Source organism: Coturnix japonica, chromosome 18 (genome assembly GCF_054131305.1).
Source record: "Coturnix japonica strain WE chromosome 18, WE-NBRP24, whole genome shotgun sequence".
In the NCBI taxonomy this organism is placed as follows: domain Eukaryota; kingdom Metazoa; phylum Chordata; class Aves; order Galliformes; family Phasianidae; genus Coturnix; species Coturnix japonica.
The window spans coordinates 1,785,522-1,796,646 of NC_140680.1; the positions used below are offsets into that span (position 1 = coordinate 1,785,522).

General features: G+C 56.7%; 1 protein-coding gene across 1 annotated transcript; it reads right to left on the reverse strand.

Annotated features, from left to right (window-relative positions):
• Window positions 1-3,759: 3,759 nt before the first annotated feature.
• POU4F3 (POU class 4 homeobox 3) lies at window positions 3,760-5,227 on the reverse strand. The gene is made up of 2 exons (XM_015875463.3): window positions 5,049-5,227; window positions 3,760-4,767 (listed from the first exon to the last, which is right to left on the reverse strand). The coding sequence occupies exons 1-2, from the start codon at window positions 5,166-5,168 to the stop codon at window positions 3,907-3,909; spliced, it is 981 nt and encodes a 326-aa protein (XP_015730949.2). The 5' UTR covers window positions 5,169-5,227; the 3' UTR covers window positions 3,760-3,906.
• Window positions 5,228-11,125: the final 5,898 nt, after the last annotated feature.

Genomic DNA, 11,125 nt, shown 5'->3' on the forward strand with positions numbered 1-11,125 from the left:
CACTTAGGAGAAGAAAAACCTAAGGTTTCCCTGCAAATCCACCTGCTCACACCTCTCACAGCCCTCACATGCTCGGTGTGCTCCAGCACAGCACAGGATGGCTGTTCAGACACTCTTGTATCTGCTGCCACATTTACAGCCCAGAAACGTTTAGTGAGCCCTCACCAAAGCTCTGTCAGGAAGCACAGCAGCTCAGCAGAGCAGAGCCCTCTCCCATGCAGTGCTCCATGTTGAGGGCATCACCCCCTGGTCCCACACAAGCTCCACGCACCCAACACTGCCCTGCACAGTGGCTGTGCCGGAGTTCCTTCCATGCACTGGGAGCTTATTTCCAGCAGGCAGGCTGAGGGCATTCAGCTCATGCAGTGCTGTTTCAGGCCAGCTAATGTTGGTTTATATAATGGTATTGCACACTTTGAATTCTCTTCAGATTTTAAAACAAAGATTTCATTTCATCTGCATGCTGCGTCTCCATTTAAATTCTATTGAAGACATGGTGACACAAAGCTCTATATATATCATTCTGAATTTGCTTTAAGAAACAATGTCTAATTCATGTCTTGATGATGGAAGAATTTTGTTTCTAACATTTCCGAAGCACAACCACTGTCATTAAAGACAAATTTGCCTAATTGCCTTAAAACACTCCGCTCTGAAGGTAACCAGCACAGCTGCAGGGCTGGAATGACTCCTCCTGCACCTATGGGTGCAAAGCAGTGTTCTGCTTTGAGCCCATGTGTTCCCACGTGGCTCTGATCAATGCCCACCTGATGACACTCAGTGTCTGCAGAGCAATGGAGAGGAATGCAAGGAGTGAGGTGGGATGATCTGCTTGGGTTGGAACTGGGTGGGATGAGAAACTGCATGTCCTGGAGGTGGGATGGAGGCCCTTGGGGTACCCTGCAGTGTCCCACAGCCCATCCTCCCCTCCTGCCCCCGGCTCTGTGCATCTTGGGGCTTCCCCCCCACACCCTCCCAGGATATCAGCTGTGCTTCTATTGATTTCCACCCCACATTTGTTTTTGCTATTCATTATTAATGGGATCGTTTTTCTATCCTTCGTGCATGAAGGCAAATTTTGTGTAAAAATCAATTGAGTGAGCACCGCCAATGGCTTGTTTGGTTTTCTTTGCTTTCATCTCTGGTGTGCAGTCCCCGGGAGACACAGAGCAGGATATTAAGGAACAAGCATGGTATGGAGAAAAAAAAATACTAGATCAATTGTTAGTGGTTTGTGAACCTTACGAAGGGATTTGCCTGCTGGTCTTTGTCTCACACGTGTCTCACAGAGCAGCTCTATGCTGCCCATCTCCCTTTGGTCACGTTTCTCTTCCCGCTTCCCAGTGCCATGGAAGGGGCTGCCCTTCCTCCAAGGTAGCAAATCCCTCTTCCTGGGGGTGAGTCTGGCCATGATCCACCACTGGGCATAGGGCCACGTTGCAACCCCTCCACTGTGGACTGGCCACCAGCTCTCCTCAGTTCCTGCTCCAGCCCGAGCCCTGTGGCTGCATGGGAGGGAGTGTGCAGAGAGCAGCAGTGGGAGAGACAGGTGCTCTGCAGGGAACGCTGCCACCAAAACTCCTTTTGGGTACTAGTTCCTCATCTCCCTTCCCTGCATTGCCCCTGGCATCGTTTCCCAGCTCCGGGGCACTGCCCCTCACACCAAGAGGAAAATACAGGCTGTTTTCATGTGCTCCTTGGCACCAAATGCCAGCTCTCGGCTACTCCTGCTGAAGTTGAAAGAATCCCCCCAGCTCTGGGCAGACAGGGTTTTGTGTCAGTGTATTCATCAGGAGCACTGGCAACCAGACTCAAGGTATCAGGAACTGTTAATGCAGCGTGTGCTGACCTCCAACTTGAGATCCTAAATGAAGCACTCAGGTCATTCGGGATACTGGGCAGAGTATCACCTCAGCCCTGGGCCATGAGCAGCGCCTCCCGATGCAGCTCTGTGTCCACGCAGAGGAACCAGGAGCAGAGGAGGATCAGGTGCTCGGGTCGTACTGCCAGCGCGGGTGGAAGAGGAGCACGCAGAGCTCTGGTTTCCGTAACAGTAACTGTAGATTTCAGAGTCTAAAGTTCATTTAGGACTTATTTTACATCTTTAGGCCATTTTCTGGACCTGGCCCAAAAGGACAAATGTAAAACCGTCTCATAGCAGAGCCAAACACATCAGTCATATATTAAAGCGGCAGGGACACCTTTGCCATCCAAGAGCAGCACGATCCCAATCCCCTTTAGGCAGTGGCGGACATAAGAATGCGTCCCCACTGCTGCAGCGCGGCGCAGAGCGGTGAGCTGAGCCCGGGCGGGGCGAGCAGGATGCAGCTGAGCGGGGTTAACACGGGCTGTAGACGGTAACAGAGCTGTGCGAAGAGCGCTTCAGAAGCGCTGGAATTCCCGTTCCGTGATGGAAGACAAACGGCGCGATGCTGCCGCGCCCTTTTGCAGAAGCGATGACCGCTTTCTGTCCGGATATTCCTTTCCCGTGGGTTAAGGGCTCCTCGACACCCCGATCCTTCTGTTTGGAAATTCCTTCGAATTCTGTGTATCACAAACAGTATTTTCGTTTTAACAGAAAGGCGGCGGCTGCTTCATTCCCGTCGGCAGCTCCGGCTGTGGGACCGACCCCAGTAGCACCAGGCAGCCGCCCGAGCGAGCAGCGGGCAGAGCAGCGGGCAGAGCAGCGGGCAGAGCAGCGGGCTCAGCCCCGGCTCGGCGGCAGCTTCCCAGGCGGGGCAGGTCACGGCCGTGCTCGCCGGCCAGGAGCAGGGAAGGAAACAGAGATGCCCCTACCCGCCTACCTGCCTTTATGGCTGAGCGTCCCTTGGAGCTCGCAGCCCCGGCGGCACCGCCTGCTCTGCCGCAATGAGGATCCGCCGAACCGCGAGCGGGCAGAGGGGAAGCTGCCGTCTGTATCGCCTCCTGCCCTTATTATACAGCGGGAGGCAATTAATATTGCATCACCCTTATTTTAAATTTTCAGAACCCGCAATATAATGTAATGGCATAAGGGCATGTATTATTAAAGGACATTTGATTGGGGGAAAATCATTGGGGCTGATTGGAAAACGAGCGCGCAGCTTCCCGAGAGCCGCAGCGAAAGGCGAAATAGTCGGATCCGCTCGTACCGGGGGCGGCGGGCAGAGCCGGCTGAGAGGTTCAGTGTTTGTCACTCACTGAAATGACAAAGCGAAATATTCAGAAGAGCCTCGCGCTTCGACCATTAATTTTTAATCGTTAAGGTGCTTCTGGGAATCATAAATAAAAGCCTTTTCCCCTTTTAAACAGCATTACAAATGAGCCCGCGGTGAGTTTTTTTGGGAGACGTTTTTGTTCCACTCCAAGCGGAGGGGCCGCGGTCGTCGCCCGCCCGCCCCGGGTACGGTGCCGGGGGCACAGCGGGGCCCGACGGGACGAAGCTTCGTCCCGGTGCCCGGGGAAACGCACCGCTGGAAGATTTTCGTTGATTTGCGCTCGCAAATATTTTCCTCGGTCCTCCCAGCGCCGCCGGCTCGGAAACGAGAGAGGGAGCCAGAAACGACACGTTCCCTTCGGGTTGAAAAATAAAGCTTTTATTCCAGAGTCGAGGTGGGGAGCGGCGCTCCGTTCGGAGCGCGACGGGACGGGACGGGACGGGACGGGCGGGGAGCGCACACGGCCCGGAGCTCCCGGCGCCGCGCCCGGGTCGGCCCGCGGGCGGCTCTCCTCGCGGGACACAGTCCGGGGAACCGCGGGGACGCCGCAACCGGCCACGAGGCCCAGAGGGGTGAGGGCTGAGGGCGGCCTGCCCCGTTCCGCGGCTTCGGCGGGGCAGCTCCCGGGGTTCGTCCCTCCCCGCCCCGTCCCGCCGAGCCCCGGGCGCGGCCGCGCCGTCGGTGGGTGGAGGTGCCGTCCGGGCCGCCGTCAGTGCACCGCGGAGTACTTCATGCGCTTCTGCTTCTGGCGCTGGTTGCAGAACCAGACGCGCACCACGTTTTTCTTGAGGTCGAGCTTCTCGGCGATGGCCGCGATCTTCTCGGACGACGGCCGCGGCTGCAGCGCGAAGTACGCCTCGAGGGAGCGCTTCTCGGGCGCGGCGATGGACGTGCGTTTGCGTTTGCGCTCCGCTCCCGCGAACAGCTCCGGTTTGGTGGCGCGGTCGCGGTGCGCGGCCTCGGCCTCCTCCAGCCACGCCTGCAGCACGGGCCGCAGCGCCGTCATGTTGTTGTGCGACAGCGTCAGCGACTCGAAGCGGCAGATGGTGCTCTGGCTGAGCGACCCCACGCCCGGGATCTTCAGGTTGGCCAGGGCCGCCCCCACGTCGGCCTGGGTGACCCCCAGCTTGATGCGGCGCTGCTTGAAGCGCTCGGCGAACGCCTCCAGCTCGCGCGGGTCGGACTCCACGTCGGGCAGGCAGGGAGCGGCGGGCAGCGGCGGCGCGGGGCCCCCCGGAGGACCCACGGCCACGGGCAGGTGGCCCACGGCGCCCAGCGGGTGCGGCGGCAGCGGCGCGGGCACCGCCGGGGGGTCGGGCAGGGCCAGCGCGGGGGAGAGGTGCTCCAGTAGCTCGGCGTCCAACGCGGGGTGCGGCGGCGGCGCGGGCAGCGCGGGGTGCGGCAGCGCGGCGGGGGCGGCCGGGCCGCAGGGAACGCCGCTCATGGCGTGGTAGGTCGCGTCCGGCTTGAAGGGGTGGCTCTTGGCGTGGGAGACGATGTCGACGGCCGCCAGAGCCTCGGCGCGGGCCAGCAGGCTCTCATCAAAGCTTCCAAATATATTGCCCTGGAGCTGCGAGCAAGAATGCGCATAGTGCAGTCAGTGGGGAATACTGTCATCTCCGGATTAAAAACCTCGCCGAGCACAGAGATTCCTCCTCAAAGCTCAGGTCATAAAAATTAATATGAAGGCAGCGGCTTTGCTCGAAGAGACATGTGGATCAGAGACGGGAGAGGGGAGCGGGATGGGGGAGCGCGGAGACGCGAGATTGTTCTGCTGACATGAAAAAAACATTAAGAGAGCGCCTGTCAAAAACCGTGCCTTAAAGCGGTAATTACGCTCCAGCTACATACCTGCGGGGCCGGGAGGCAAACCCTGCGCATCGCCTCCGCGCCGGCGTGCAGCCCGGAGTATTTGGGCTCCTGCAGGGCGGCGTGCATGGGGAAGGGCTGCTTGGCGTTCATGGCCATCATCTTCGCGCACCTCGCAGGTAGGCAGCCCCGGACATCGATTCAGGGTTGTCTCTGGCTCGCCGCCGTCAAAGTGAGCGATTGGCACTGACGGAGCGTCCCCCCGCACGCCCCCCCCCCCGCTCCCTCACTCATCTTACACCGCCGCCCGGAGCGGGCCCCGCGCACGCGTGTTGTGGGCAGGAGCGGAGGGCGCGGGGCCCCGCACCGGCTCGGGACGCGCCGTCGGGGCGGCTCAGTGGGGAGCGGTTGAGGATCGGCCCCGGCCGGGAGCGGAGGAGACCGAACTCTCCCCGTTCATAACTGCCGTCGGGGGAACGCCGAGCCGGGCCGGCCGAGGGGCAGAACTCGGACCCTGCGGGACCGGGAGGAGAGGAGGGCCGGGGGTACTGCGAGGCAGGCCGAGCTCGGGCCGCGCGCAGCAGCCGTTCGTGCGGACCCCGCCGCTCGGCTCGGCTCGGCTCGACTCGCTCCCGGCTGGGTGTGTCGGGGCGAGGGGCGGCCGCCCGCACATCGCAGTCAGTTCTGCGGAGCTCACAGCACTCTGCCCACCGCCCCGTCTCCGCTGCGTCTCTCTCGCTTTGCAGACAAACCACACAAGCCGCGGCACTTCAAAGGCGAAACGTCTGTGCTGTTCCCGTGCGGCTGACACGAGCCCCACAGCGTCGGTACAACCTAACAAAAGTTACACCGCGAGCACGAGAAGCGCTCGGCTCCTCCCCAGGCACGTCCAGACCCACCTCCCCCCTCGGTCCGCTGAGCCCCGCGGGGAGCGGGGATGCGGGGTCGGGCCGTGGGTGTGCGGTGCGTGCGGGCCGCATTGCCAACGGGGGGAATCCAATTGATTTCAGGGTCCCGCGGGTACAGGGGAGCCGTGATTAAGGCTCCCGTGCGTGCGTACCGTGGGATGCAAACGTCCGATCCTCGATTCGTTAAGAGAAAACGGACGAGTCCCCTCCTCCCCAAATAGTCCCGAAACGGCCATAACTGCTCCCGAGCGGTTGTTTTTGTTTTTTGCTCCCTCATCACCTTCCCGCATCTTCACACGTTACCAGACATCGTTGGTCTGGGGATTTAAGTAACCTGCACGTGGGAAACGGCCGATTCTTAAGCAAAAGAAACCCGTGCCCGGCTTTGAGGCTCACAAGAGTTTTGTGCGCAGAGCAAGTTTGGTTTGGCTTCCCGACCGACGCTGTAGGAAGGCGGCGGTGCGGGATCAGCACCGCGGACAGCGCCGTGTCGGGGCGGCTCGTTCCGTCCGTACCGGCTGAGCCGGCGCCGCGCAGCTCCGCGCTCTGATTTACGATAAAAAATTTAAAGGAAATCATTTATATTTCAAAGGGCCTAAATAGCTGCATGAAAGTTTCATCCAAAGCGGCACCGTATTTATAGGCGGTGCCGCTTCGGTGGGAGTAATTAATAGAGGGATACTTTTCAGACCTTTGTTTTATTCGTAGCCCTCCCGTAATTCACCCGCTCTGGGTGACACCAGGGGATCCCTGCAGTGCTGGATGCATTGCCCGACCCCCGCAGCTCCCCCCCCCTCCCGAAGGCCTGCACTGCTTTGGCCCTTCTCCCATCCCCACGCCTTCCATCCCTCCCTCGTCCCGTGCGGCCTCCATTCCCAGTCCCACATGGGGTGGCAGACGTGGCCCAGGCTGCGGCCGAGTATTATGTGTGTGGACGGAGCATCCCAGCCCGGCCCACCCCGTGCCATAGCCAAACCCGAGCCCTTCTGCTGCCCACACCGTGTGGCGGCTTCTCCTTCCCTCCCAAAGGCCGCCGTTCTGAAAGACGCCGGATGGGGTAACCCAGCTGCTGAGCTCCCTTTAATTAAAGCCGTAAAATATTGATGTTCCTGGCCCTGTCTACTGATGTTACACCTTACAAACAGAGGAGAGGAGTCCAAGGGATAAACAATAACAAGTTAAAAGAGCCCAGATGGTTTGCCATCAGAAACTATCTGCAGACTCAAAGGTGTCACTGCAATAGATTTCAGAGATCATTCATCTACTGGTAAATAATTAATGGTATTTCTGGAAGAAAAAAAACACCATCAGCCCATACCCTGATGAAACATCACCGCTGACTCATTGAAAATCTGAAGGTAGCAGTCAGATTGAAGGCGTGCGCTGAGCCCACGGTGCCATCCTGTTCTTTGTCACCATTTGAAGGTCGTTATCCATTTTCCTAAAACATCAAACTATTCTGCTATCATTTAAGATTTAATTCAAAGCCCATCATAGCCGCTGTGCTGTCAGCAGGCTCTAGGTTTCATTGAATTGTTTAGTTGGTGGGATTGGTAATAAATGCTTACATGGGAGTGAGGGTGCTCTGGCACACAGAAGTCCATCATTTCACACACAGTTTGTCCTCACACATGCTCTACAATGGATGGTAACCAGCGCTGCCCAGCACAGAATGAGATGTCTCACCATGGGAAGTTTTCCTCAGCTGCTCTTTAAAGCATCCTTGGTTTCCTGCAAACAGCCCACGGTGCTGCTTTACACCCAAGGAGCGGTTGAGGACGGGAATGGCACACAGACGTGGTCCTTCTGTCCCTTTGCACACACAGCTCCCACTCACTGCTATGGAGCTGCATCTCCTGCCCAGCACTGTGTGGGGTGGGTTTCTCCTTAGCATTCTTTGCTGAGGTGCAGCACCTTCTCTGAGGTGTTTGGAGCCCTGCAGGATGAGCGCTGCATTGAGCCCAGGAGGTTCGCTGCTCGCCCTTAGCCCCACGCAGAGCACGCAGCACACATGCAGTCTGATATGGCTGTTCCACTGCACAATCTGATCGAGGAAATAGCTAGGATTACCCAGACAGTCAATTATTCATCAGCTAAACGGCCCAGCATCAATTACCTGGCTTGATTCTCTTATTCATTAAGGAGATTGAAGAGCCCAACTTAACAAAGCCAAAAGAAAGTTGCTAAGCTACAGGAGCTGCCCGGCTCATGGGAGGGCTGCAGTGCCCAACCTTACAGGGGATGCAGTGGGGCTGGGGCCATGTCCTGCTGGGGTCACCGAGTGATGGCCTAAGGAGCAGCTGAGGGAGAGACAGCATCCCTTCGTGCCTTTAGGAGCACATTAATTTCCCTTAGAGAGCATTTGGTGGGATGTTATTAAAGGTGGAAGTCGGGCTCTCATGTTTGGGATGTGGGCTGTTCAGACGGTGACAGCACTGAGAGAAGTGGGGAACTGTCGTGATGTGTTCAGTGCTTTGAACTGAATAATGAGGGCTCTCTCACCTTCTGTAATTGAAAGAACTAAAGCTGTTTGCCTTTTTGTCTCTTCCAGCTGCATGCAGGGGAGCTCGCAGAGAACACAGCCTGGGTGTGTTACTGAATACAAACATGGGTATTCCCAGGAAGTCGTGCAGGTGTTTGCAAGTATCACATCTAGATAAAAAATGTTCCTTAGAGGAATATTGTGTCCATATTAAAACATTAAAAGAGTGACAGCAGTGCTGAGTGCTGGGGGGAGCAGGGATAGCAGCACTTCATCCTCCCACCACAGCCATTGGGGAATGGATGCTGTGCTGTCCCTGAATTTTTCAGCCAAGGTTTTGGTTGAGGTCTGAGGGACGTGAGAAGCTCTGTGTTCTCCTTTGTAATGTGCATGAATTATAGAGCTTGTTTTGTGTGTCTTTCCCTGAAATTAAAGCTGTAATGAAGCAGACTCTGATGCTCGTTAAAAATCAGACCCATCTGCTTCCAGTGAGGATCCTATGAGTGACAGAGCCACATTTTCCAAGGTGGGAGGAGGGCAGAGTGCTCATCTATCAGGCATCTCTTTCTTGTTGTATTTGCTCCTAACTCTAGAAATACATCTAAATGTGGTCTAACAAGACTCTGCTCCACAAGAAATTAATGAGGAACAAACATTAATTATTCATGGCCTGAAACAGGAGGTCTGCTAATGTTTCTGCTCATCAACAAGTCGCACAGCTGCAGCTTTGCAGGGCAGTCCCGGGGAGGATGGAGGAGAGCACAGCAATGTAGCACTGCAGTGTGTGCCCCATCGCCTCTGAGCTGCTCTGCTCTGCTGCTGCACCAACCCTGGGCTCCCAAAGCCGTCTGCTGGCATCCATGGAACAGAAAGACCCTCCCGGGCACCGCTGCCTGCCCCACTGCCCTCCCTGACACAGGGAAAGTTAAGGAGTGAGACAAGGAATCAAAGAGCCAGAGAGAAACAAACAACTGCAAAAGGCACCGGAGCGGTTCGGCCGTGCGGCTCTGGAGCCGGGAATGAGCGTTTGAGCTGCGGCCGCATTCCCGGAGCACGGAGCCCCGCTCAGCTTTACTGCGGGCGGACGGAGCTCCCCGTGCCCGCGGGGTGGGGGGTGGGGGTGGAGCTGAGCGGGGGGTTCTCCTGCAGGGCCTTCATTGGGGTGGATGCGATGATGTGAACCAAAGTGCTGAGACGGCCACCCGGCAGAGCACAGGGAGAAACTGGGAGCTCCAGTGAGGAAAAACCCAAATGCACTGAAGATTAATTGGACAAGTTTCTTCCAGAAAACAGGTTGAGATATTAAACAAAATCGAAATGGTATTTCCTTCAAAGAGTTGAAGGTTATGCGGTCCAAAAGTCCCCACATTTTTTCCGTCGGCCAGAATTCCCAGCCTGGAGCTGCACTCTCAGTTCTGTGAGGTCATTTATTGCTGCAACAAAAGCAGATGAGAGCAGCTCGGACATCTCAGAGCAGTGGATAGTGTTTGTCTGCACACCCACCTGGAGGAGCCCTGAGTGTGAGGAGCAAAGTGGTTTGTGGCATCACCGAGTTCAACAAGAGGCAAATTGGAGCAGACGGGGACAGAGGAAGCAGATCTGCATCCCCATCCACCTCTGCCCCATGGCCTCGCATTAGCCACATTTTGCTCATCATCCACAAAGCAGGAAGAGCAAAGACACATTTCATTAATTATCCATGATAATTAACATAGAGGTCGAAAAACTTAAATACTTCCACTGGGGAACAAAATCAAACTATTTTGCATGTTGGAAAGCTTTGCACTCCCCACTGAGGCTGGATTTAAAACAGCACAAACGGTGCTAAAGGAGCATCAGCTCAGCACTGACCCCACGGGCAGCCTCAGAGCCAATAAGTCCATGTAAGCAGATGGGGTTTGGTGACTTATCCGTACCATGGAATCTCTCCTCTCTGTGTCCCATGTGGTTCAAAGCTCCATTGCAGCCGCTGCATCCTAAAACCATCCCAAGGGGAAGGTTGTGCTGCTGGGATCCTGGTCTGCTTTGCAGCTGTGGCAGACAGAGCCCTTCCTTCCCCCCAGGACCCCAGCTCCTCCCAGGCAGCTGCTCACCACCCTGACACCAAACCCAGAACCTTTCCTGCTGTAACAGTTTTCCATCACGTGTGCTTTGAGAATTGCTCTGCAGCCATTCTGGCTGCACAGGGTGCACTGAGACCCCCCCGGGGGATGCACATTGTGCCAGGGAGGGGATGTTTGCTGAGTCCTCCCCTCGGGGGCTGCGGTGCCCACGGGCTGAGAATCACAGCGCAGAGGGGAAGGGACTGGGGAGGGGGGGGCTGTGCCCCATAGCTCTATGAAATTATTCAGGCCCGCTCTGCTTTCACATTCTTTTTACGTTAATGCTCCCTGAAATCTTCATTAAAATTTGAAATTAAAATGTAACAATCGCAGGGGGGTGGGGGAGGATCCTGTCACCGAACATTAAACTCATCGCTCCCGCATTTACATTTCCTGGGCTTTTAATTAGAGAAGTCACCCGGGGCGGTCACTCACACTGCACAGGGCTATGTCAGCGCCGCAGTGCTGGGCGCTGCAGGGCTGCTCTGCTTTCAGCAGCTCTGACACCTCCCTGCTTCTTGCTCGGTTCCTCACCTGTCAGATACTGAGCAGCGCTGCTGTGCTCAGACAAAGCGCATCTTGAGTCGCTGAGCCACCTTACACCAAGGGGCAAATGCCCCCCTCAGG

Excerpts from the sequence above, each read along its gene's own strand:
- POU4F3 (XM_015875463.3), bottom strand. The coding sequence starts at position 5,168 with ATGATGGCCATGAACGCCAAGCAGCCCTTCCCCATGCACGCCGCCCTG. Across the intron at positions 4,768-5,048 it reads TTTGCCTCCCGGCCCCGCAG|CTCCAGGGCAATATATTTGG; the intron begins GTATGTAGCTGG and ends TCTTGCTCGCAG.